A 27,818-nucleotide genomic window follows, 5' to 3' on the forward strand; every position below is an offset into this window, starting at 1 on the left:
CTTCTAATCAAAGCTTAAACTTATTAACTCATAAATACTAGTATTAATCCTCAGTAAAAGTATAATTCTATCGACAAATCTCCTTATGAGGGACAAAAGAGTTCTTTTAAACCTACTGTCATGTTTGACCTCAGGCTAATTCTGGTGTTTTTGGTACAATTTAGAAGGTGGGGGGGGGGTGTCTTTGACAGATGTTATATGGTGGATGTACCTTCCTTACTATATGACTTTTCCTTTCTGTTTCATTCATTCATTGATATGAGATTTCCAATTAATGCCCCGTCAATGATGACACCCAGAAATGGTCACTGTATCAATTTTAATACCATCTATTTCAAGTGAAACATTAAGGCTTGTGTGTCTTTTGCTAAGTATCATGAAGGATATATATATATATATTGTCAGTTTTGTGACAATCTATTATTTTGTGCTCTGTCTGGATCACTTCTTCCATATGTTCCAAATGATCACCTATTGTGTCATCAGCAAATATAATGAATTTGGCATCTTGGATGCACCAATAATGTCATTTATGTAGAAATTGTCATTGAATACCTTTGGTTTTAGGACAGACCCCTGTGGTACTCCACATGTTACAGCAAAGTGCTTAGTGTTATTTATTTATACTGTTGTTTTAATAACAACTATTGAAGAGGGAAAGCTGTTTTAGCTCCTAGATATAAGCTTCAATTGGTGTAGTTAATACAATTTAATACACGGAATTTATTCATTAAAATGGTTTAATAACTATATTTTTGAGTAAATAATTAATAGTCTATCAATAAAGCTGCATAGTACTGTTAAACCCTTGATGTAATTAGCTGTGAGGTCAGAATATGCAAAGATAAATTTGCCTTTACAAACGTTAGAGTAGTTTTGAGGAAATGCACTTTTTTGAAAAAACTTTATTTAAAAGTATGCTGAACAAATTACACTTTCCCCGTGGTTTCCAGCATAGAGTCTATGGTTTCCAGTCAGCGGCTTCATTTCTGCGTAATCTGACCCCCTCCACACCTTTCAACCTGCTGGAGTAAGTCAGTAGGACTGAGGTGGGGGCACCACCCACTACATACCATCGCACGAGACTCTGGGTGGAGCAGATCCCTGACAGGAACAACACCAGCCGCTCCGCCCGTCCGGAGCCGAATCCGTTCGTGTGTCACAAAAAGCCGGCGTCACGCACCTTATCCGGTTCATTTACATACATGACACCGCCCAGGGGACGAACATGGTAATCTGCCATCGCCTGAAACCGACCTACCCGAGCGGGGAGACGACGAAAGCAGATGAAGAAAAGTTTGGACGCCAGGCTGCCGCTGCTCTGACCGGGGAGGACTGATTCGACGGAGACGCTCGTCGAGCTTTTTGCTCCACTTTTCGGGTTACGATATGGACGCTTTAAAATCCGCCGGGAGGGCGATTATCCGGAGTCCCAGTATCGCCAAACAGAGCTGGGGTTCGGGTAAACATAAAAGTAAGTGTTCGGCGGGTCCGCGCGCGTGCTCACATTTAGCTCTATAGTTGTTTCAACCAACGCTAACTTAGCTAAAGTAAGCTAGCTTTCTCGAAGCAGCTAACCTTAACCTCCGAAATTCATCTTTAAAGGCCAGTTACTGAATAATGTGTATGTGAGAGCGTGAGTACGATGGGGGTGTACTCTTCCGCACAAGTACTGTCGGAAATGTTTCGGCTTTTGAGCCAGACTCTCGAAGTGTTAGCCCTCAAATAGTGCAATTTAGCGCTAAAAGTGACACTCATCAAGTGGTTGGGGAAATAAAAAAAGTTTAAATATCTATGTCAATATTTTGTCTGCCCTTTCCAACAGGGCTGGTAATATTCAACAGGGGCTCCCACATCGAGGGAAGGTAGAGTGGTCGCGAGCTCGTGCCATCCTAGCAACGCACTGTTGCTAGGTGATACAGGATGTTGGGGTGGTTTCTGATTCCTTTCATTTTTTAAAGCCCTCTCGTGAATTTGGTGAAATATTTATGGCTTTGACAGCTCGTGTGATCACACCAGGGTGCTGCTTTTGGATTTTTGTAATTGTTTTAATTTCTACCTACAAGCTGAGCAGCTCTTTCATCTTTGTTTCCTACAAGAGAGATGTCCCCAGTGTCCATGCCTCTGCTGTGATTGTGTTTCCCTCTCCCAGAGACAATAGGAGACAGTAGCACTGCTGCTGCACGTGCCAGGCAGGGCAATCAATGCTTTGTTTGCCCCTTGGAGGCTGATGCAGGGTTAGCGGTCCATCAACATGTGATCAGTTCCAGTAATCGATCAGACTGTGCTGGGAACTCGGGCCCAAGCTTGACTCTGTGTTCTTTGTGTGGCAAAAGTCACTGCCTCCCTTAACCTCCCCAGCTGTGACTTTTAGACAACAAATGCTGAGTCACCTCATGTGTCCACACACACACAGCATGTGCTCTTGTACCTCTTCCTGTTTTCTTTGTAAGTGTTGCAGTGTAGCAAGTATGCAGACCGATACAGTTGTGAGTTTGTACTTGTTTTGTAGTGGCTTCATCAAATCATTTCTCTATTACATCTCCAACTTTGCCCCAATTAATAGCAGATTATTCATCTTTTTTAATCTCTCAGTACTTTGTTCAGTAATTTTTCTTTTCAAAGTGTTATTTCTGCATGTCAGCATTGATCACACTCTGACAATCAGTTTCTGCTATATGGATGTGGCCCTGCATTTCCTTCTTCTCGCGCCCAGTTAGTTCCTATTTTCAGTGGGAAAAATTATCTGAATCTTCAACATGTTGTAAAAGACTTTTTTTTTAAAGTCACACTCTTTTAACATGTTTTTGTGACATTTTTTCCTTTTTTTTCTTAAGAAAATTAAGCTTAAATATTATTTTTTGATATGCATTCTTTACTTAAATTGGGAATCAGGAGCAGGTGAAAACATGCTGCTTGAAAAATATTGTCTTTAAGACGTAGAAAGTACGCTGGGTGGGCCACAAGCTCCCTGCTTTGCTCCAAACTGATGCATTCACTTGTAGACGACTCCTCGTCTGAGCTGGCATCTGAATAGGATTTTTGATTTTGGCTTAAACAGCACAGATAAATTAATCCTACCCCCATTAAAACACACAAATATTCTCAGTTTACTTAATGTTTGCACATTAGTAACCTGCAGACTTTGACGTAAAAGGGAATTTAGTTCAAAAATGCGATATTTGAGTTTTTGACATTCATACATGAGCATTCATGAAAGTTTAGTAGCTTCAAGTATCTGAACTCCAGCGTTTCCTTCACCGAGTCATCTAACGCGACCTGCCACGAGGTGATGGAGATTGCTTCCTGCAGAAATCCTTTATGGTGCTGTAAAATCCACTCTGATTTACCACCCTGTTGGATGTGACGCGAGGAGACTGAGCCTCCTGCATGCTGTGTCACGGTTGCTCTTGAAGGGCAGTGAAGGCTTGTCTGTTAACACCAGGATCAACACCACTGCCTGTGAACACGGGACTTAAAACAAAAAATGCATTTTGTTGCACCAGATTAGATGCTCCTTATCTTTTTTTTTTTTTTTTTACATCAAAAACAATAACCGTTTTATTTTTTTAAGTTTTAAGTTCTATGTTTTGACTTAGCTTTTCTTAGAAGAATCATCTTTAAACTACAGTATATTGAAAAAGGAAGTTAAGACATCTCACTCTATTATTAGTTTACTTTCTTGTTAAGAAGTAATTTCTGTAATGCTCATTAACCATATGTCTCTACATATGGTCATCTATGCAGTTCATTTCACGAGTTTGTAGGTAGATTTTTTTTGTAGATGTCCTCTTAAATGTCTGGAAGTTTAGTCACAGTTTACATTTAGATGTGGACCTCACCCTGGAATTTCTTGCATTGTTGGAGATTGTTGGAGTGTCCTTTTGAATTCTTCTTCCTCTACTTTAATCCTCTCCGAGCTACTGAACACTTTCAATCAAGGTTAAAGGAACTGAACTAAGACCTACCTTTCTTTAGAGAAATTGGTCATGGTCATTGGCTTCTATTGGCATTTTGGATCACCATTGATAAAGCAGCTGCATCAGCGTTCCCCTTTTCCCACCTTCGTCTCAGAAAGTGTAGGATTTGAGTCACATGGCTCCATTCAGCCGATGTCTTTGTCAGTAAAATCACTTAATTCCCCTAAAAACGACTCAAATGATGTACCATTCTACAAATGCTTATTAAATAGGCTTTTGCAAACGTAAGCATATTTCTATTTTTTTTCTAATCCTCTTCCTATGGGAGGACTAAAAAATCCCAGCTCAGAATATATCTATGGAAAGCCGATTTAGCATTGAAAAGTGAGGCTTGGCTTACGCACTTTGACTCTGATCACATCTCCATAGATCCTAATGAGACAAACATCTCCATTCATGTTAATTTTAGCTGCCTTTAATGTGGGCATGTCCAAAGTGCGGCAAATTTAACCAGTTCACATGCTCCTGTCATAAAATCAGTATTATGCGGCCCCCAACAGTTTCTAAGAACTGTGTTTATGATTTCTTGATTGTGATTGGCTAAATTAAACATGTGGCTACTTGACCTTCTGACCTTGAAAAAGAGATAAACAGATTAATCTGTTGTTCTCTTTAAAAACAAAGTGGTTTGTACTTGTGAAAAACTGTTTACGTTATTTTCTTGTTCAAATTATTTAAATTTAGAAGTTTAAAGTGAGCATTTAATTGTGAATAACATTTGAACCAAGGTTTAATGTTGACAAAAGTTTTTTTTTTTTTCAGACAGACTTTGTCTTTATATTATTTATGGTCTTTAAATATGAAAGTTAAAATAATGTTGTTAGAATATATATTTAGATGTGTTTCTGTTTAATGTGAAGAAATGCAAAGTGTCCCATTGCAATACAGTTTTCATTAGTTAATTTGCATTTAGTGTTATTATGAGGGTTCAAAAATACTGCCCGATTGGTTGGCTCTCACACGTCTTCACCTCACCACATCTGGCCCTTCTTTACAAAAAGTTTTGACACTCTTGCTTCAATGGATCACTTTGTGAAGACTATTTTGTACCTGTACAGGTACACAAAAAAGAAGCGTGTTTTGTTCTTTTTCCGTGCCGTCCAGACTCCTTCACCTCTACAAAATCCCTCTTTTATGTGTTCTAGCTTCTCAAGTGGAGTAGTATTTTTTGTCAGATCTGGCTTTTAATTTGTTAAATATATGCATAAAAACAAAAGAACACAAATTACGAGTCTAGGAATCTTGTTTTCACCCTTTAAGAAGTTTTAGGCTTTGAATTAGTTTCTTTTCAGAAATAGCATTACCCTGATGACGGATCGGTTTACTGTCAATGAACCGACCGTCACATCTCCTTGACTGCAGTCTATTGATTTCTGATGGATGGGGCTTGACGCCGCTGCTCTGTTGTGCTCTACATGACCGATCCCCATCCTTTTGTTTTGAGCCGTTTCTCAATGCAGCTCGTAAATCAGCCTCCATAAAGTGTTTAAAGTGATGTTTGCTTAACAAGCGCTGCACATTATAGAAGCAGTTCACGTCTTCACAGTTGCAATACAATCCAGCCCCTCCCCATTTGGCACGCCTGCGAGCAAAGCATGGAAGGGATCCGTTTCATAACCCAGATTCTTGCTGTGAGTACATTCTGGCCTCTGTTGGACATGAGCTTTAATCCCTCGCTGGCATGACCCCTCATTTTTCTCCTCTTCTCACTGTCCTCCTTTGAGTGGATTTAGCCAATACTGCAAGACACGTGTTTCAGTGTTGGGACTTGGAAGTATAAGACTCTTATCCTCTGCAAATCCTTCCCAAATTGATTTGGACAGTCTTCAAATCAAATACTGTTGAATGCGATCCGTATTTGGAAATATTCCAACATTGATGTTTAAGAAATCTTTGCTCCTGCTGGTCTTTAAGAAGAGAAACCTCCTGTTTTTTTCCCTATCGAAAATGAGGTCACATGATAATCAGTGGAAGACCCCACTGACTGTTGACTTATTGTGACTTCATTGCTGCTTGACCCTGTGGGGTTATTTGTGGATATGCTTTTGTGTACCTAAGGGGACTTTGACCATGGCTGTTCAATAATATGTAAAGCATTTTTTCAGCAAATGTTAGGAGAACTTGCAGGTTTATGTAGATCATAACTCCCTTTAAAACAGCAGCTCTTTATCTTCCTCTCAGCCTTTCACATAATGACTTGCCATTAGGGATTAATGATGGTTGTGCATCTTCTTGCTCAGACTACCGGGCTGAACAGAACAGACTCGCATCATTTTTGGTAGAATGCTTGAACTCGTTTGAAGCATGAAATATGTGCTATGCCTGTCAGCTACATCTGACACCTTCTGTCATCTGAAACATCAGTTGTCTTAATTTTATTCTGTTTGATACAATATTTGTGTAGCAAATGTCTTATCTAGTTGCGCTAAGATGAAACGTAGATCAGTTGCTTTCATCCAGGAAGATGTGTGAATTTTACATTGAAAAAAAAAACATTTATTTTGAAAAGTTGCGTCTCATTTGGTAGGTCTGAAAACTATAGAAACAATTACATCAAACTAGTTTGACCCGTGTAGTGTAAGTGTAAGGAGTATTGTTGTTCTGAGCTCACATGAGTCAGACCTTTGCTTTGGCTGATCTTGATTAATGATGATGATGATACTAGCTGTAGCTTTTGTTTGTTTCTTAGTCACATGTGGTGTTTCTTGAAGGTCTTCAGAGACTACACATCTCTTAAAAGGTTTAATTTTGATGTTAATATTTTAAATTCAACATATTTTTAAGCTAAACAAGTCGATTTATATTATGTATGTGATGTTATTTGTGGTAAATTGGTCAAATAAAAGTAACGAACCTCAAACCTTTGAAAAAAACTCAAAAATGTTTTCGTGTGGGGTTCAGAGTAAGTTCAGATCATGTTTATATGAATAAGATTTCCACTGCGTTTCTATTTGAGCTGCTTCCTTTGTGGGGTTGCCTTTTCTTTTGCCTTTGGACTCTGATTGAACCTTGTTTAGAACCTCTCACTTTGTGATTGGAGGTCAGATGTACAGTTGTTCTCACTGCACCACAGCCCAGCGGCGACTCTTACATTTATAAACACGTGCCAATATCAGATCTCATCCTAAATGGGGTCATATCCTGCATATGACATCGTCATGTTCACATCGGATCCAGACCAAAGTCTTTATCCAGATAAGCCACGTTTTTTAATCTGTATTTCACATGAATCAACCGTTCAGCCATATTTATAAGGAATATATGTAATAACATAAAGACGAGCAAAAAAGTATTAACGATTCTGCAAGTTGTCCCACCTAAAAGGATGAATTTGGTCTGTAATGTTCATCATAAATACACTTCAACTGAGAGAGGCAGAATGTATGAATATAATCCAGGAAACCACCTTGAATGTATTTGTATAATGTTGTAGAAATTAGGTATTAAGCTCCACCAAACAGACCTGTTACTTCCTCTTTAAGAAGCGGTTATATCATCCTCTCACTGCCAGTTATAATGTTACCTGTTTTATAATGTTACCTGTTTAAGCTGTATCAAAATAGAACTCTTTGCTACAAACTCCACTTGCCAATAAGGCAAGGAAGAATGCTGTGTTGCACCACACCCAGTGTGAAGCATGGGAGTGGACACGTCATGATTAGGGGCTGCTTTTTTTTTTGCAAAGGAGGCAGAATGACTGATCCGTATGGAGGAAAGGAAGTATTGGGGCATATATGATAAGATTTTGGACAAAAACCTCCTTCAATCAGTGAGAACATTGAGGATGAAACATGGCTGCGTCTTACAGCAGGACAATGATCCTAAACAAACATAGCCCAGGCAACTCGCAGAATTATTAGAAGAAATATTTTTTACCTCGCTGCATGTTACTCAAAAAAAAATTGGCCAATGCTTCCGTTGTAGTCTGTGGGGGGGATTCAAAATTTGTTATTTGGGATGTCCCGCTAGGTGAAGTCTCTGGGCACGACCCAGGACACACTAGTGTGACTACATCTCTCGCTTGGCCTGGGTCCTCCCAGAGGAACTGGAGGAAGCAGCTGGGGACAGGGAAGTCTCTGCATCTTTGCTTAGACCTCTGCCACCTGCAATGGATGGCTAGAAGGAGCGAGCAGCAAGCCACAGAAAGAAATCGGGGCAAGTTTTGTGGATTTTTTGGTTTGATTGTGGATTCTACTCTTACAGAAGCATACACACAGACTGAGTGAGGAAGCTCAATTATTTTCTGTAACAGATTATTTACACACAAACCACAGAAACATCATTTGCAGCATTAAAAGAATAAAAGGCAGAGAGTTGTGAAAGGCTGCTATATGTCCAGTCTAATAAGACTCAGCACAGAAATGCTGCCAACGGACAGAGTAGCTCATCTCTATTAGGCGTCAAAATCTTCTTTATATCTTTTTGTTCTTGGTGCAAAGCTGACGTTGATGTGACTTGAACAAAGCACCACTGTCTGTAGAACAAGTAGTGTTACTTTTGTTCAAAGTTAAAGTCAAATTCTCCAAAGGGACCCTGTTAAAAAAGTCACAGAAGAGAACTGCTCAGCTTTTACCAACCTGAGAATTGAGATTCTGTAACTTGTCAGGAATAAAAGATCACCGAGTTCCCTTTTTCCTTTTAACTAAAAAATTATATACACTACTGTTCAAAAGTTTGGAGTTACTTTGAAATCTTCCTCATTTTGAAAGAAAAGCACTATTTTTTCTCGACTCTAAACTAATCAGAAATGCACTCTATACATTATTAATGTGGCAAATGATTGAAACTCCAGTGTTCTAATGGTGCAATGTGTTTGGCCACTCTGTCAGAAAGCTAATAGGTGACTAGAAAAAACTTGTGCAATCACGTACAAATTTTTAAGTGTCCCCAAAATATTGTATATATATAAATAAATCCGATTATTTTTATATTCATTCTAGTATTAATTTGTTTATGGGTTTAGATGATCATTTATGGTTATTTGGATAAATAACTGTCAAGTTGTCTAGAAAGTAGATAAACTCATTCATCAAGCAAAGAGGTTGTTAACGTGATTAATTTAGATAAGATGATATATTGTTCTGTATATCTTGAAATGACTGATGTGAGATAAAAAATGAGCCTGTTCTGAACAGCATCATGCATAAGAAATGATTAAACTATCCACTCGTTACTTTATGCCTTTAAAGGGAAAAAAAAGGATTGAATTCAGAGGAACTATTTGACTTTATCAATTATCTCCAAAAACAACATTTAACAAAAAGGCAATTATCTAGAAATGTGGTAAAACCGAAGAGAACTGATCTGAATTTTCATCCCATATGACATGAGGAACGCCTCAAACTTCATGTGGTCAAATTTCCATTGATGCAGACGTTAAAAACGTTAAAGGACCAAAGCAAAAAAGTCTGAGTTCTTCATTTGGAAAATAAAGTCCACAGGACACAAATAAATGAAGAAATCATCACATAAGTATTTCACTTTTGATGATATTTTGTTGTTTTTTTCTTGCCTATTTGATCAAAGAGAGTGTGCTTTGATCATGTTACCACGTTGAAGTTAAAAAAGCAGTCCTCTGGGGTTGATTGATCTTTTATTCTTGAAGATGTTTCTTGTCTTCACAAAGAGAATTTCTTGATTCTGAAATGCAGTGGTAACAGAGCTGATCTACATGCATCTAGGAGGATATGACTGTGGACATCGACACCTTTTATATTAATGGACGAACAAAAGTTAAAGTGGTTTCAGGTCTGAGTTCTTTTGTCCTTAAGAGGAGTCAAGGCTCTTGTTTGGTTTCAACTGATGGTTGGACACAAATTCACCATTTTTAGGTTGTTTTTTTTCTCTAACATAAAATGTTTCTTGTATTTATACCTCACTCAAACCATCCTTTCATTTTGGTTATGATGCAAAGTTGGATATGGACCTCAGCCAGAGAGACCAGGTCGACTTGTCTACGAATCTCCTAAATAACAGAGAGAGGTTTCATGTCCTCCTGGGTGCAAATAAACTTTTTAAACCCCGTATTTTAGGATTGGGAACGCCTATTAGCAAAGAGGAGAAACATCAAGTCAAGTTGACTACTTTGATGGATGAACCTACATAAAACAAGTACACAGACATTTTTTTGTTGACAATCTGCTGTTTTAATCGCAACACTTTGGAATTGTAGTTCAAATTATTATTATTATTTTTTTTTGTTGTTGTAATTCTTAGCCTGTAGCCTTTAGGGTCTGTGTACGGTGGCTTTGAAGTACAAATCACATCAACAAATCAATCCACACACTAAAAGGTTAAGGTCACAAAGACAATCAAATTAATTAATTAACTAATTAATGATGTCAATTACATTTTAGAAATCAAATAAAAATTCCAGAAACGTCAGAGGCGAAAGCAAAAGTGATTTACAGAAAATGAAAACACAAAAAAATCAATAAAAGAAAAACAATGGAAACAATGGGACTTGCTGATTGGATGATGATATCCAGTATCGCGTCATGCCAAATAACTTGACTTGAAATGATGGACAAACCATCTTCCAATCAGTGATGTCCTATTGTATCTACATTTTTCTGCTTTTAATTAGGTTTTGTTTTTCTAACATTTCATTTTGTTTTCTGAAAATTGATTTTGTTTTCAGAAGTTTTGATTTTTCTTTTTTAACTGTCTTTTGGATCTTTAAAATGTTTTTGGTCATTTGTTGATGTGATTTGCACTTCAGGGCCACCGTAGTCTTGTGCCTTTTCTGTATTTGATAATCAGTCACTATAATGATTCCTACAGAGAATGCACGTTCATTCTGTTTGGTTCCAGTTTGATGTTTGAATGCTAGCTTTTTTTAGTTGATTATTTTTCTTTTAAGTTTTCAGACTTTACAGTAACTCAAAATAAAAGGTATTTAGCATGGTAGTTTTCCGTCTCACGTCTTTTTCTGTATTTTAGTGTTTACGTAGGTCAGGCTCACAGACCGTCTCCACAGCTCAGCAATGATTCCTCGCTAGCTGTGTGTAATCTGTAACTGACGATGTTGCAGCAGCTTACTCATCTTCTCACATGGAGACTAATCTGGTGTCTCTTGTAGGACGGCATCTGTCAAATGAAAAAAAAAAGCCCACTTTCTTTCCTCAGACCTTGTTGGAACATTAACATGTCCTGTTAAATATCGTTAATCATCTCGGTGTGTCTGACTCAAAGAACAGGTCATCTGCTGGGCTCGGGCATCTGAGCTGCTGTGATAAGAGCGCTGTCTGTGAATGTTAGCAAGAAGAACTCTTCTCTTTCATGCTGCTGTCGGCCGTTGCTGTGTGCTGTCCATCAGGTTTAAGGCATCAAAACACTCAATGGCATTAAAAGATAAAAGAAAACAAGCTCAGAGCTGCTAGAATCCTTTTATGAAGGATTTGTACACTTTAGCAGGGATGTCTACTTTCTCTTGTACTTCTGAATAGTTTCTATAACCTCAACAGGTCTTGGACCATATATATTAACAATGACATTTGATATAATGGATGATTTAAACAAACTACACAGAATATATAGCTTTGCACACATAAAATGTGACAGGTGCTGACTGACAAAATTTGCTCTTTTTATTTTTATCTCTTATGGACCCACTGTGATAATCTTTTCTTCTATTGTAAAAGAAATTCAAGTGATTTTTTTTTTCTTTTCTAATCAGAATTTTAGCCAAGAAAATAGTCTTTGTCTAGGACATAGTTTCTGCAGAGCAGCAGCAGTTCATCAGATATTTGCTTCTAGGTTGTGGGCAAATCCGTTGGCGAGGAGCAACCCCGTCCCCTCTTCCCCTCCTTGTTGCAGTGTGGAGCAGGGAGCTTGTGGCCCGCTCAGCGTATTTTCTACGTCACAAATAAGAGAGATTTTTGTTTTATATGCTCTTGATCCATTAACAATTAGAATTAAAAAAATACTCAGAAATGCAGTTTTGAGCTTAACTTTCTGTATATATGGCCTCCATCATCAGAAAATGCCACAAGTACATGTTAAAAACACCAAAAATACAATTTTCTCTGAAGTATGTCTTTAAAGGAGATGGTGTAATTGTGTAATTTTGATTTAGGCTTATGGTAAAAATAGATTTAATTGACTAACTGGTTTCTTTTGGGGACCATCCTCACTTTAGACTCCTTCATTTCCCATCTGTAAAGGTTTGTTGTTGCTTACTTACTTGTGCTAATAAGAGCTTCATTTTTGTGTTGTTCACTTTATATTTTTGAATCATTAATTGAAGAATTCTCGACACGAATCCTATGATTCTCTACTAGATTATAAAATGAACAGAAACGGCTTTAGGAACATCTGAGCTTGTTGGTAATCACGAATCGGAAGCCGGAGAAAGACGAACAGCGCTCTGACGAGCTTTCTACCCTCTTTAATCACCTGCCACTTACCAAACCACCTCTCACCTGGTCGCTGCAGCTTATTTGCAGGGAGTGTCACCCGAGTAAACGCTTTGTCCACCCAGATCTGCAGAGCGGCTACAGAGCCTCTGATGTTTTCTGTAATTATCTCTGTGGCTGCATGAAGCGGCGGTGGAGGGGGTCTGTGGTTATGCTGTGTTGATTACCTGAATTCAGGCAGAGATAACCAATGTGGAAAATAATTGGAATCCTTCTGACTCATTCCAACTGAGAACAAGCTACTCATTTTTAATTAAAACATTTTGTTTCTTGCCTTATTTTTTTTTTGTTTTTAGCAGCTCAGTTCCTGCTTTAAATAGATTTGGCAATGCACTAAACTTTTGCCTATTTTAAAGCAAAACAAGTATTTTAAGAAATAAAAGGCCTTTATCATTTTATGGCACCATTTCTGTGTTTTTCTAAAAGTTGAACTCATTAACTGGTTGATGCTCTATTGTGATAAATGTCGATCGATTCAGTCTAATTTTTAAGACCCACTCCAAAGAAAGGGGTGTTTTTGATGTTTTAACCATGTTGTTGTAGCATTTTTCTTATGATGGAGAAAAGAAAACTAAGCTTAAAAATGTATTTCTGAGTATTTCTTTATGTAAATTGTGGTGAATCAGGAGCAGACAAAAAATGCCTTGTAGTTTTGAGGTAAAAGCTAGCTCACAAGCTAGATCCATGTATGTATTCATTTTCCATTTCTGAGCTGGCATGTGGCACAAACTGTACGGGTGGATAGCTTTGATTTTGCTCTCCATTTTTATTGCACAGCTAATGCTAGTTTGGGGTTTTGAGGGGCTGTAAGATAGCGGGAAAGAGTAGAAACATATGCATGATGGGAAGTGCGGTTGGGCTCACTCTGTGCCAACACCCCCCTCTACAACAAGAGACAAATTTCTAATGAACTATAGCCGCTCTGCTGAAACTATGGCCCAGAAAACAACAGTTTTTACAAATTTAGCCTAAAAGCAGCATAATCATAGTTACCGGAAACACTTTCACAATAGATTAATAATGATCGGAGTGAGACTTTAATGTTTGCAATTCTTGTAGGCTAATTCTGGCTCGTTCATTCCATCTGAGAGAAATCCAGTGATTCTCATGCTTCTTTTTTTAGTCCGTTGTATTTTTTTTTTTTTTCATCATGTTTTGTAATCAGGGTTTTTTGCATTCTTTCAGGCAAAGCTTTTCCTCTGAAAAGGCTTTGGAAGTGCTCGACTTTGCCCTGATATGTATCAGTTTTTTTTTTTTAAAAAGAGAGGAAATGAAGAATGGAAAAAAAGATTTTATTTTTTTTGTTTGAGTTTCTCATCTTTCAGGCACTATAGTTCGATGCTTCTGGAATCTTTTCAGGATCACCACACTCCAATGGTGCGTGACTGACACGTCTACTGCAAAGCATAAATCACGTTTTATTTTCAAGAATAGCTGAAATTCTGCTGAGATTCGCCACATCAGAACCTGAGGAGCGTGCAGCAGTGGTGCCAGATGTCATCGGCGTTTGCACTGAAGGCCCACCGAGCCTTCATGCACAACCTCTAAATGTTTGTTGTTTAAGATGACTTCTCTTCACACGAACCTTTTTTAGCCGCAGCTGGCGACTCTCTTCCACAGATCGAGTTGCTTTAAGTGGTATTTATCCAAAAAGGACGAACTGTTTCCATCACAGAGGAACTCAGAAACTGTGTTCACTGGCAGACACACCCTTTACTTAAGAATGGGCTTGGTCACAGCTGCATTCGGACCATTAAAAGTAACTCTGTAACTACTCCCAGTCGACTTGGTTTGGCGATGGAACAACAGATTATTATAGGTTTGGCCTCTGCTGTCATTTGTAAATGTTCGGCATCTTTTTAATGAAATGTTATCCCAAGCTGGGTGACGGTAAATCCAAAAAATACATCCACAAAGTTTAGAAAATAATAAATCTGCTCAAATGTAAGATTTAGATGTAGGTTTCTGTCTTAAGGGGAATTTAAGAAGTGTTGTGAACTAGAGAAAATTGGAATGTGTGCAAAATCCCGTACCTTCATGAAAACTGTATGTTCAGAAATCTAAAGTAGCTGTAATTTTTCATGATCAACAACAAGGAAATGAGGAAATGAGTGCCTCAGGGCAAAGAAGCTAAAGCTTTTTTAATCATGGAGACTTTATTGGATTCTTTTATCTACTATAAAGAATCAAATGAAAACTGAACAGAAGGAAATCTTTGAGCTTCCATTGGGCTGATTCTGTACAAGGGAATAGCAAAGTATTCTTTATTTTCAGAGTTACAATGTCACTGAAGACTGCAGCTGTAGAGAAAGCAGACATTGATGAACAAAGTGCTTGGAGGTTATTGCACATCAATCTCAGGGGACAGTGATGCGCCGTGGGGACCTCTGAGCTCGTTGATGTTGCTAATGCTGATGGGGAAATGAATGGATTCCACTTCCCTGTCTGTTAGTCACAGTGGACAAACTTTTGAAATGCTTCAAAACTCTGATCTTCATCATTTTGTTACACTAAGGTTCTCAGTGAAATGTTTGCAATGTTTGATGATCAGACTTGTAGAAACAAATGTAGATCATGTTTTTTTTAGTCAACTAAAGACAGTTTCATGCACTGCTATGGGTGTTTCCCGTTTGTCTATTCTGATTGAGAACCCTCTCTGGAGACAAAACAGGTAAACTATCAGGAAGAAATTATTTTGTGATAAGAAAACGGGATGAAATATGCAGAACTAGATCTGTTTTACAGTTATTTCAACTGTCTATAAAAAGTTGATGAAACTAAAAGATTTAAAAATATTAGATTTTTTTTTAATTATGCGTATAATTATTTTATCCAGAATTATACATATTTTTCCAGAATGTTTACTTTTGTAGCTATATATGAATTTTACTAAATACTTTAAGTTTGTTGTGGTTCTAGAGTTTGTCAGCAAAAAAGATGATTTGAAAAATCTGATATCAGTTTTTCCTATATAGGCTTTAATATTTTTAAAAAACTGACCAACTTTAGTTTAACCCAAATAAACGTATGTTTGTATCAAACATGATTTAATGAAATTTCCTCATAAAACTGAATTTAATATTCAATAAGTTTGTTATTAAAACCTCTAAATGATCAAATCTGAATAAATATGTTCCAAAAACGGTGTACCTATGTGTTTAAGTGACGAGAATATTATATTTAAAAGCCACAAAGATCCTTTGCTGTGAAGAAATGCATGATGGGAGGATTTATCGGCCCACTTTGCTGCATAACTGACGGGGTGGATGGTAAGCACAAGTGCCAGTGATGTGTGTTTTCTTTCTTCCTTTAGAGCTTCCAGAGAACTGGACCGACACCAGGGAGACCCTGCTGGAGGGCATGATGTTCCAGCTTAAGTATCTCGGGGTCACCATGGTGGAGCAGCCCAAAGGCGAGGAGGTGTCTGCCGCCGCTGTCAAGAGGATAGTAACAACAGTGAGTGAGGACACACACATACTAACCACACTCAGATGTTTTCTATGAACACAAATGTCTAGAAGGGGTTCTGGTCTGCATTTCTACAGATTCTCTCCTGTTAGTTTGACCTCCTCCTCCTTTTATGATCGGGAGGAGACTGCGTTTGGCTCCTCTCCCTCGCCTCCCACTTAGAACTCATGTTTTCAGAGGAGGCTGTGTGAACACTGTGCTCATCCAGCTTTATCACGGTGGGGGAAGCTTAATGTTATTGGAGCTGGCAGCTCAGTGCTTAATGAAGTTAGCCTCAGCATTACTGGGGACTTTAGGACACAGAGATGCTTTAAGAAGGAGGTACAGATTTGGGTTCATCTGTTGCTTGGTTTCAGTGTCCCCCCTAAAAGGAGGTTGTAATGGGAGGGGGGTACTCGGCATCCTCTTCTCTACACGAGTATTCAGAGATGTAGTTTGTTCAAGGTGTTACCCGTCTTCACTCAATAGTGACATTTTTGCATGTTTTAACATTTAGGGTAACCATGTATTGCAATTTAAGTTGTCCTTTTGCTGCATGTATTGTACAGGCTGATATTACGATTAATATGAATTTGCAATGTATTGTGCAGGCCGTTAAAGTGACAAACTATGCTTTTTTAAAATCTTTGATTTTCCTCTGATCTTTTTATTTTGCAGGCTAAAGCCAGCGGGAAAAAACTCCAGAAAGTCACGTTAACTGTGTCCCCGCGTGGGATCATCCTTTACGACAGTGCCTCCAACCAGCTGATTGAAAACATTTCCATATACAGGTCAGTTTATTCAAGCGCTCAGGGAAGTGACGGTGTGGTTCCACTCTTCAGTGGTCTAAAGGGACTAAAAACAAGGCAGTAAAAAAAAGCAAAGAGATGATCTCATTTATTGCTGTGGCACTGGTGATATGCAAACGGCTGTTTGCCAAAAGGTTCATACCTGGTCATCAGAACAGCAGAGGATCAGACGTGGTTTTTAGTTTTCAAGGCTTCGTTTTCCTGCCTCCGCCTCCATGACGGTCTATTAGCAGAGGGATTATGAGCCCAGCTTGAAATGACTGTTATAAATTCTACTTTTATGAGTCTGCACACCAAGAAATGGGAGTTTCCATAATGTTTCCAAAGATTCATTGACTCGTGTTTAATAGTTTCTTCAAAAAGTTGCAGGTAAAGTTTTCTGAAGTCAGTCATGACTGACCAGCTGTTCTTTTTGCGACTTTATAACAGCTTGACGGTGCAGATTTAATTTAAATATTTTTCATTTTAGCTCAGTTAAAGCCGCGTTTTGTCGAATGTTGCAGCTCAAACATACAGTGGAGTTTACGGCTATGCTTTTTCTGCAAAGAACTTCTCATTTGGTTTATTTTTGGTGGATTTGTCGTGTGTTTGGAGTGTGCAAAGGACAGGGGAAGGACAGATGGCAGACGGTAATTATTTCCTTCCTCTGCTGAATCTCCAGCCCCTCTCCACCTGGCGAGCGTGCCTGTGGAGTCGGTATTAAAGTAATTACATCATGCTCAAACGGTGGAGAAAAGCTATTTGCCGGGCATTATGGCTTGATTTAAAAGCCTCCCCTGCACCTGAGACAGGGCAACAAGCCCGATGGCTCGATGGCTGACACCAAACTCGTACGTTAAGACGGACAGCCGGGTTCAGGAACGCTAGGAATTTTCTTTTTCTTTTCAGCAATTTAAAGGCTGCTGGGTGAGATTAAAGGTTTAACACTGATCAGATTTAACACAGTTTAATCCTGAGATTAAAAAACACAGATTTTGTGCTCTCATTAGTGTGTGTCTGTTTGCTTCAGAATATCGTACTGCACAGCGGACAAGATGCATGACAAAGTGTTTGCATACATTGCCCAAAGCCAGCACAACGAGACCCTGGAGTGTCACGCTTTCCTCTGCACCAAAAGAAAAATGGTGAGTTTATTTTGAATTCTTCTGAATTGAGCCTGAGAATGATGCATGCTCACACTTCTCTTCACGGTCACGCCCAAATATATCCAGCAGGTTTTATTTACGCTCAGCAGCCTCTCTGGAAGTGGCTTGACCAAGGCTGTAAATATAAACTGAACCCAGGAGGCAACACTAGTTGCACTGTCGAGAGATAAATCTCTTCCAAAGTCAACACACACACACACTTCCTGTTTTTATTTTTTTGGTTTAAATTGACAGATAATGATCAGTGTGGGCTGTAACAGAGCAGCGCTTCGATCTCTTGTTTAAATCAGAAGGGCGGAGCCAGAAAGGAGTGGAGGACGTGGAGGTGGCGCTCCCCCTCCTCCCTCATCCCTGGAGGATTTCTGATAGAACCGGCCACTCCCTCCCCTTCCGCCTTTTCTCTCATTTAGTTGCGGCCAAAAGGCCACGTACCCCGCTGTTACACAAACAAGTCGTCGTGAAGCTCGCCGGCTTCTCTTCCGCTTTCTTGAAGTGTATCTGCAGGGGGAAGCCGTGTTAGCGGTCTGTTCCTGTTGGTGTCACTGCAGGATTTTCCTTCCTGTTTGAGATGCAGTGTTTTATTTTCATCCCTCACTCTGGTCTCTTCTTTCTCCGCCCCTCTCCCCGGCAGGCTCAGGCGGTGACCCTGACGGTGGCTCAGGCTTTCAAAGTGGCGTTCGAGTTCTGGCAGGCCGCTAAGGAAGGTGAGCTCTGTCGTTCCAAACCACTTCCTCGTTTCTCAGACTTCTTTGTATCTAAACATGAGTTTTGACGTGTCAACACAAAAGCACAACACTTCCTGTGATCTCACCTCTAAGAGGTCAGAAAGATCTCCACGGTTTCCTTTGCAGACTTGAGTGTGAGCTCAGATTTTGTTTTACCGCCCCCTCATGTTATGTCATACATATGCACGTCTTTGCTGCTGTTTGATGATGGTGTCACTGCAGCTCAGTAGAACGCGCATGTTATTAACTGCACGTTAGCCTCCTGTGTAATAGACAGTAGTCTATTTATGACTGCTGTGTTCTGATGATAAAAACAGTTATGGTTTATTAAAAATTACATTTAAGCACATTTTTTTGCAAAAAAATGTTCAAATGCAATGCATTGTGGTCTACATTGTCCAAAGTAGTGTGGTTTTTTTGCAAAGATTTCTAGGATCTTTCTAGGGCACACGATTTTGGAATTGCAGATTGGGATATCTCTACAATAGGACATATCTTGAAGGAATTTGGACATAGCCTTAGTCCACAACCACAACTGAAGTTTTATTGACCTTTGACCTTAGAAAGTGGCCGCCATCTTGAATTTTATTTAAAAAAATCTTTTGTACCTTCTACTATTTGAAACTCGTACTAGAGATTTTTACGCATTAACTCATTACTCTTCAAGCATCGTTGGGACATTTTATTAATGAATCTTTCACTCAAGCTGAACAAAATAATACAGTATAAAGTATGACATCACTATATTAGGAATGTGGGTGTGATTTAAAAAAAAAATCTCAGTTGCCAAGGAAATCCAAAAGTTAACTTTTGCTGATTCTTTTAAAAGCTACATAGATGTGTTCGTCACCCCCAGGTGACCAAAAAATAAAGTGGTTGCTATGGAGATGGAACCAACAAAAAAGCTGCCATTTTGAACAATAAGTTGTGTCTAAAGCATTGACAAGGTGGCTGAGGAAGAAGGGGAGAATAGGAGAGGGCGGGGCAGGTACCACTTGCGGACCATATAATGCCACTTGCGGCTTTAATTTATGTATTTGCACCGTCCTTCTAATTGTCTTCTCTGTTTCCTCCCATCGCACCACTTGATGGGGATTTTTCTGGGGTGGAGAAGAGAGAGCAGCTGTGGGGGATGGGGGGCAAGAAAGCAGAAAGGCGAGAGGGACTGAAGAAAGACTGTGATTGCATGTGTGTGAGTGGAAGCTTCAATGTCAAAAGCATTGATCCTGTCGTGAAGAGGAGCTCATTTATTCAGTTCTTTAGAGACATGCTCACACAAAAAAAAGAAGAAACCGCTTCTTTTTGTGTGCAAAATTTCTATTTCTTGTTTCTGCTATTTTGGAATGTATTTCAGCAACAAGATCAAGGCTGGATCATATCTTTCTTAATTAAAGTTTTGGTGCCCCATCCTTGCTTTTTTACGCCTCCATCTTTTTCTAATTTCCCTAATCCTTATGAGGTGCAGGTGGGCACAGAATCTCATTGAATTCTAATTTATTTGTTCATTTCTTGCTCATGTCGGGATGGGTGGAATGCTTTCATCCAAAAAGACTTGGAGGAAGAGAAGAATAGACGATGGATGATAAAGAGAGTCCGTTTCGTTAAAGTCAAAGGAACTGGCAGGAGCGTGGTATCCACGGTTCGTCTGTCTGGTTTGCTCACCGTCAAGCTCTTTTTCACCACCCACTGTGGTTCCTCTGCACACGCATGACCCACATTCCTCTGTGTTGTACAGTCATGACTGTTTTTGAAGCTGCAGTCAGATTAGTCACTGTAAAGGATTTCAAGCTGAAGTAACAACTTAAAGGAACTTCTTAAACCTGCAAACTTTTAATTTAATACATTTTATCTTGATTTCAATCACCTCAAAAAGAAAATACTTTAACAGACGAATAGACGCTTTATAACAATTCATTGAGGATTGGGTTAAGAAAATGCTGTTTCTGCAGAAAGTGGTGTTAATTGAGAAACTCTGCATGCAGATCAGGAAATGTGACTATCTGTGTGAAATAAAACCACATTCTTAATTCAATTTAATTTTATTTATGTGGTCCAGTATCATAATACAGTTGTGTAAAAGGGCTTCACACCGGTATTTGTACAAAACCACTTCTACAAAATATTAACAATAGCATTAGCAATAACAGACTTAGCTAAACTGGGCATCCCTGCTTTTAGACCCGCCTTCTTGGTGAGGAAAAACTCATTAAAAAAACTTGATTTCAAAGAGATAAATAAAAAAGAAACGTAAGGGATGTCCACATGAAGGAGGGATCCCCTCCCTGTACCAGGACTGTTAACTCTACGACTACATGTTTGAATAGTGTAGCAGGTGGGATACATCCAGGGATAGCTGGGGAGCGAGACGAGCCAGAGGCGTGGTCCACGGCCAAGAACAGAAGCACAGACAATCTCCCTATAATCTGGAATCTCTCTAGCTCCCCCGGAGGGGAGTGGGAAAGAGGAACAACACATGAATCGCACTGCACCAAACAGGTGTGGGGAAATACATGAAAAATAAATGATAAAGAAAAGAGGGAATAAAAATGGAGGACAGAACCCCAGTTTCTTACTTCTAGCAGCCTTGTAGCAACCAATTATTGAACTTTAATTGAAACATTTCATTCAACTTTTCACCACACACAAAAAAGACCAGCTAGAATCCAAATCAAATCACAGTTTGATCCATTTTCAAATTGTTCATTTTTATGCCCTTTTTAGACAAAATTTAATTCATTTTCTAGGACATAGTTTCTGCAGGGTACCAGAATCTGTTGGAGAGGAGCAGCCCCGCCCCCTCTTCCCCTCCTTGTTATTGTGTGGAGTGGAGCTTGCGTCTCACCCAATGTATTTTCTACATAACCAATGCGCTCTTTTTCCAGGAGAATTTTTTTCATCTGCTTCTGATTCACAATTTGAACAAAGAAATACTCAGACATGCTTTTATAACTTCATTTTCTTTATTAATGTCATCAGAGAAATAACACAAGAACACAATATTCATCGCAGTAGGTCTATTCTCCTCTGTTGTACATAAATTCTGCTCAGGTGTTTGTTTCCTGCTCGTATTTAATAATTGATAACTTCTTTGAAGTAGAGACACTCTAATGGCTGCTTGCAATCAAAAATAGCTCCAGAAAAGGATCTGAATGTATTAGAGCAGTGCAGGAAGTCTGCCGTTTCCCGCCGTGGGTCACCTCCACTCTGCAGATCGGTCTCCACAGGAAGACTGGAGCAAAGCTTGTGATCTCCATGACCCAGATGTCACTCCTGCTCTGTTCAAACGCTCTTCTTTTCCGTGCTGGGACATGTGTTGAAGCTCAGGCAGGCAGGCCTCCCGCTGAGCTGCAGCTTCATCTGCAAATGTGTTTCCAGCCGTTTGTTTACTCAAACAGTTCAGGAAAAGTCTGGACACATCATCACTGACTTGTTCTACATCTCTACTTCTTTTTTTCTTTTCAGAGAAAGACAAGCGAGTTAAGGCAGGTTCTGACGGGGAGGGAGCCAGCAACTCTCAGTCGGATAGCTCAGCCAGTCTGGGCAGCCTGAAGGGAGCAGGTGAGTCACGTCTCTCTCTGCAGCTTCTGTGTCCAGATTTGCCAAAGCTCTGACATCCCAGCGTGGCTGACAACAGCCTGCATCCTCTGGGTCTAAAACTTCAGTGAGCAGGAAATGCCATGTTTGGGTGCCTGCTGAGATAAAGTTAATGATGATGGCCCCTTTTATCTGAAAGCCCTCGAGGCCCGAGGGTACATTGTGGTCCGAAGAAACAGATTTTTGCTGGAGTAATTCCTCTGACATTTAATGATAACACAACTGTTGTTGTAGAGAGTAACTACACTGGGGAAGTGTAATTACAGCCTGTTTAGTTTAAAATGCTTTTTGTTCCTTCTTTCAGGACAATAAAGGTTAAGAATGTTGACTCCTACTTTATGAAAACACACATTTTTTATAAGTGATACTCGTCTTACGGCAAAAAACTCACCAATCAAATTGATCTCATCAAATTATCGTTCTTTTAAGTAATTTCCTGTATTTTGTAGGTATTTTTTTTTTTAATTTTCATTAGAGCTGTGAACGTTAACACACAAGATAAATCAAAAATAATAACGCAATAATATTTATTAATGCGAATCAATTACACCTCCTGAAGAAACGGTCCTTCGCTTTGCCGCGGCGGTTCAGGCTTCCATGGCGTGTGTTAAATCACTTTGTTGGATATTATGCCACTCATACCATGGTCACTTATGAAATACATACATATTCAATCAGTTTTTAGTACTTTAATGTTTTTTTTCAGTTTAGATTACTTCTTTCACAAAAAAGCAGACTACTTGATCCATGGTCCAGCGCGTTGTCACGGTAACGCTACAACACATCACTGAGCCTCAACTGCTGCAGATCGAAGTTTAGATTATGTGAAAGAATGTTTTATAGCCAAATTAATGTAGTTTTAGAATCAAAATGGAATCAGGAAGTTGTGAATTGCATGTGAAACTGCAGATGGGAGCAGCACAGATGTAGTCTGCATTTCTTTCTGCTCCTTCTCTGATTGAAGACTTCCTGCAGGAACAGGAAGGAAGTTTTGGTTGACTTTTTTTGGCTCCCAACTCTCAATCCCTGCTGCCTTGTGGCCTCTGCCCAGACGGGAATCTCCGTCCGCTTTAATCCCGTCCTGACTCGGCGTGTGTGTCCGTGGTCCTGATTGTGTTGGATTTTGAAGGATGATCTCCTCAGAAGCTGGACAGATTTTTGCGAGCGCAGCAGCTCTTTGTCAGCTCCCCGCGCTGCCAGAGGAGGAGATACTCCTGGTAAATTGGCGTCTTTTAGCAGCGAAGGGGTTGGAGGGATTGCTCTGGGAAATGTCTGAGGATGACATAACTTTAGTGCTTCCACAATTCCCACGACTTTCAGATGTCACAGACGGCGCCCTCAAAGATGAGTCATTACCCCTCAGCCACACCTTTAGCTGTAATCTTAAAGTCGCAGTCTGGATTAGTTTATACATAAACGTAGTTTTTAGGGGAGAAAGTGAAATGAACGCACAGACTCATCAGAGATGATAGCAGCTGCATGTAAACGTGGGGTTTCCTTCATGCTCACATATCAGAATGTGACGGTGCACAGATGGCTGAAATAATGAGAAACATTGGAGGCTTGATGAATTACACGCTCCCGCTCTCTGCCACACGAGATAATGACCGTCTCATCTTTTAATTGGATGTAAATTGATTTGATGAGCCGAGCTCATCGTTTGTTTAGAGAAGTGTTTACAGGCGAGGATCTCCTGTGAGTCTGAATGTTTGTTCATGAATTTTCATTTTTGTCAGACGTTGCAACAGGGAGACTCCTGGACTTGGCGGACGGCGCCAACGCGGCGCAGATCCACTCAGGAACAATGCCGGCTGAATCGGATCCTGTTACGGTGCATAATCACACAGCAGAGAACAACAATACTGTATGGGTAAGACACGCGGCAGGCAGCCTGCTGAACCTCAGAGGAGCTAGCTCTAAGGGTTTGGGAGTCGTTGATGAAACGCTTGTTTGTTAGAATTGCTTGTTGAAGGGTGTTTGTGTTTGCTCCTGCAGGAACTGGAGGACGGTCTGGACGAAGCTTTCTCAAGGTGAGCGGAGCTGCTTGAAGCAGAAAGGCTGCAGGAGGAGCTCAAAGGAGCCTGCTCAGCTTACAGACGTGCTGCAGCTGACGCCCACCTAAAGTACAGGCTCTTTTAGCGTCATATTAGAGCACACTCGTGCATTTCACACAGGAACCTGTGATTAGGCCGACTTACTGCATTCCAAACCTACCAGAGTTCTAACTTCAGCTCCAAAAACTTTCGTTTCATGTGGTTATATGAAAAAAAAACTCCCAAAATACTCCTTCTCAGTTATGCACAACGCTCTCCTGCTTTAATTCATTTAACCAATTCCACAGGGGACTCATTATTCTCTCGCTTTCATTTATTACAGGGGAAAAAAGGAGTTTGCAGGCGCAATCAAGCTCTGAAAATCATTTGAAACCCCTTATCAAGTGATTATTTGTGCGCACACACTGTAAACACGGCCTATTACCATTAGCTCTGTGATGAATGAGGATGCCTGTAGTGTAAACAGATGCAGCCTTGTGTGAGCTGCACTGTCAGACGGATGATATGTGGCTCCACAGTAAATCATGCTGTTATTTTAGAAACTCCTTTAGTTTTTAGAAGTAAAATTAATATTATATCGGGATTGAATACATACAAATGAAGTATGCATCTTTTTAGAGGCTATTTTAATTATTTTATTTATACTTTAGGGACCAATTAGTATCAGTAATTAATAGGAAAGTGAATAAATTGCATGAAAATCAACATCCTAAACATTTAGTTGGTCTCACCCGTAAAACCCCTTAAATTCCTGTCTATGAGCCTTTTTTTATCATTTGATTCTATTGAGTCTCTGCTGCCCCCTGCTGGACAGTTATTGACAGAACAACTGGAATGTGGGTTTTCTCTTAAAATCTTTCCAGTCATGTGGAATTTAAGGTGTTTCTTTTTTGCCCCCCTCCTCAGTCGCAGTCTGGATAGTTTTGAGTCCTACTCAGGTAACGATATGAACATGTGGTTTTCATTTCACTCATGGAGCGTTCCCGTCTGTGTGGACATCACTGTTCAGTCGTCACAACACCAATGTTTGCATTTCTCATTGGGTCACGTTAGAAAAAGTAGTCCCTGTCACTGCGTCATATGTGAAGAAATATAGTACTGTTTTTTAATGTCCACGTCTTCATCACGTTTTTCGTCTTTCATCAGATTATCTACAGCTCTGGGTAAAAATAAGAGAACACTGCTAAAGGATTTGTAAAAAAAAATTAAGATAAAACAATCAAAATTCTGACTTTTCATACCTTAAATCTTTCAAGAGATAAGTTTATTTTTTTTAACAGAAGGTTAATGTTTTTACTTCACACAAAAATGTTTATAATTAAGGGAATTCACTTTAAAAAATCTTATTAATTTAATTTTAAAGATTTAAACCGACATCCATTTGTTTACATGCTAATATCTATTTATCTGCCAGTGGATGCGTCACATTACATTCATTTATCATTTCATGTATCTCTCCTTCAAAACTTTCAAAAGTCAATATGATTCCAATGATAAAAGTTTCACAATAACACATTTTTTCACCCATAATTCTCATCACTTACTTAACTTTTTTTTAAGGAATTTCTTGAATTCACTTTATCAAACTTTGCACTCATCTCTTATTTTTGTTCCTGAGCTGTATTATTATAAGAGACTTAATAAACTTTATGTAGCATTAAATGGGTTTAAATTAAATCATTTCATGTTTATGTGTCACCATCTATTCAGTCATGTCATTCTGTTTTTATCTCTATAGATTTACAGTAGAAAGTGTTCAAAATCGGTTCTGCTGCTGATGCATCGTCTGCTCTCCTTTTGCTTTTCCAGACTCGCTGAGTCTCGCACTAACCCCCAGGTCCTGGACATTGGGGTAAACCCTCAGGACTTGAACCCTGACGAGTGCCTCTCCCCGGGCAAATGGGACCAAGAGGAGACGGACTTGACCGCACAAAAGGACGCCTTTGGGTTCTGATGTTCAGCCCCTGTCGGGAAGGGGGAGGCGGGGCAAAGGTGAGGAGGGAGTGACGGTGGAACGCTGCCGCAGACACCCGTGAGCTGTGGCCGGCAGCCGGGATCTCCCCACTGTGGCCCCGCCTCCCCGCCGCGGCACGACTAAAAAAGGACGAGATGAGCCGACGGCTCCCAGGCCAAAGCAATACCGACCGTTTTACCAAACATGCAGCCAAGTCATGTTTGCTCTGTTTATGTTTGTCCTTTCACTGTTGGTGTAAAACGCTTTACAGAAAGTGTGTGTAAATACGAGCGCTCTGATGCAAGCCAAGTGACAAACGTGACGAGATCCAGAGGCGTGCAGCTGCTTTTCACTGAAAAGTGAGAAATGTTTGAATTGAGTGAACGCCGGGAAACTAAAGCTTTAAAAAAGTGAATGTGTGAATGTGTGTGAGAGGACAAAAAGAACAAAACGACAATCTTTCTTTCCTATTGAGAATCTATTTTTGCACTCATCCATCTGAAGCACACGTGAGGGAATGAAACGTCGTCAAACTCATTGAAGCTTTTTCCGCAGTGCCTTTATTCACTCGTGTCGCTCCAGCACGGATAAACCGGCAGCCACTGGATTCTAACTTCTCTGTTTGATTTTGTTTGAAGTGAAGCCCCACGTTTAACCAGTCGAGTTCAACCATAATCCACACTGAGGATGATGACTTGGGCGGGAAATTTGGCTTCAGTGTCTGAAACGGAAAAACAAGCGTTCACATGGATGAAGCTGTTTTTATCTGAGCTGTACCATCGTTCATGGTACATTTATGTTACCTTGTTTTTAAACCCAGTGACTGTTCCCTGTGTAATTTGGCATTATTTTAATATATATATATTTGATTTACATTTATTAAAATTTTAATTTTATTTACATATGTTTCAATAAAAAATGTAACTTGTTTCCTGTTTGAGTGCATTTTTTCCTCCAACCTGTATTTTAACTTTTTTTTCTTAATAGATTTTCAGTTTATCTTTAAAATGATAAATTTACATGTATATATTTAACCAATATATTTAATATACTGGTTAAATATTTAATATACATATATTTAACCAATTAACTAACTTTTAGTCTTGCTATAATCACTTTTATCCTGTCTTTAAAAACACATTTTAGACATTTTTGTGTGTTTTGCAAAAAGAATCATTTTTTTCTATAAACCTTTTCTTTCAATTTCTATGATAAAAACATTTAAATCCTTAGTTTTGGGGGTTTGAATTGTGAACTTTTATTTGTAGTAAAATCCAGTCAAGTAGGAAAAAAAAATAGAAGAAATAATTCAAAGGAAGAGTGAAAAAAGTCCCTAAACGTGAGATCAAATTTGTGAATTTACACTTATGCCTATTAATGATTTCTGCAAAATAAAAAAAGAATAAAATGCATTAAAACAACAAGTGATCAATCCAGAAATTTCTCTTTCAATGCAGCTTATTTGGCAAAATGTTTAATTTCTCTGCATCCTGTATTGTTCTGAGATTTAATGAAGTGTATTGCAGGTTTACGTCTTTAACTCAGCAATAATTGCATGAAAAAGATTATCAGCATCCTTTAAAACAAATGTACTTGAATTGGAATTGTTTTGATGTTTGAAAGCTCTGTAGGCTGTTCAGGATCTATCTGCCTTTGCACCAACAGTAGGAAGGATTGGCTCCAGCAACCCGTG

At 39.3% G+C, this 27,818-nt stretch overlaps 1 protein-coding gene across 4 annotated transcripts; it reads left to right on the forward strand.

Annotated features, from left to right (window-relative positions):
• Window positions 1–945: 945 nt before the first annotated feature.
• On the forward strand, window positions 946–26,735 carry ldlrap1b (low density lipoprotein receptor adaptor protein 1b). Of its 4 annotated transcripts, none has more exons than XM_024274756.2 (10): window positions 946–1,474; window positions 15,711–15,853; window positions 16,523–16,635; window positions 17,663–17,777; window positions 18,430–18,502; window positions 21,986–22,081; window positions 23,854–23,948; window positions 24,113–24,147; window positions 25,078–25,109; window positions 25,981–26,735. In XM_024274756.2, the coding sequence occupies exons 1-10, from the start codon at window positions 1,390–1,392 to the stop codon at window positions 26,025–26,027; spliced, it is 834 nt and encodes a 277-aa protein (XP_024130524.1). In that variant the 5' UTR covers window positions 946–1,389; the 3' UTR covers window positions 26,028–26,735. The 4 variants fall into 4 exon arrangements, with proteins under 4 accessions (XP_024130524.1, XP_024130440.1, XP_024130352.1 ...); XM_024274672.2 differs by having other exon boundaries at window positions 947–1,474; window positions 23,854–23,987; XM_024274584.2 differs by lacking the exon at window positions 25,078–25,109 and having other exon boundaries at window positions 947–1,474.
• The last annotated feature ends 1,083 nt before the right edge of the window (window positions 26,736–27,818 follow it).

Source organism: Oryzias melastigma, linkage group LG22 (assembly GCF_002922805.2).
Source record: "Oryzias melastigma strain HK-1 linkage group LG22, ASM292280v2, whole genome shotgun sequence".
Taxonomy (NCBI): domain Eukaryota; kingdom Metazoa; phylum Chordata; class Actinopteri; order Beloniformes; family Adrianichthyidae; genus Oryzias; species Oryzias melastigma.

Excerpts from the sequence above, each read along its gene's own strand:
- ldlrap1b (XM_024274511.2), top strand. The coding sequence starts at position 1,390 with ATGGACGCTTTAAAATCCGCCGGGAGGGCGATTATCCGGAGTCCCAGT. Across the intron at positions 15,854-16,522 it reads TCAAGAGGATAGTAACAACA|GCTAAAGCCAGCGGGAAAAA; the intron begins GTGAGTGAGGAC and ends TTTATTTTGCAG. Across the intron at positions 16,636-17,662 it reads GAAAACATTTCCATATACAG|AATATCGTACTGCACAGCGG; the intron begins GTCAGTTTATTC and ends TGTTTGCTTCAG.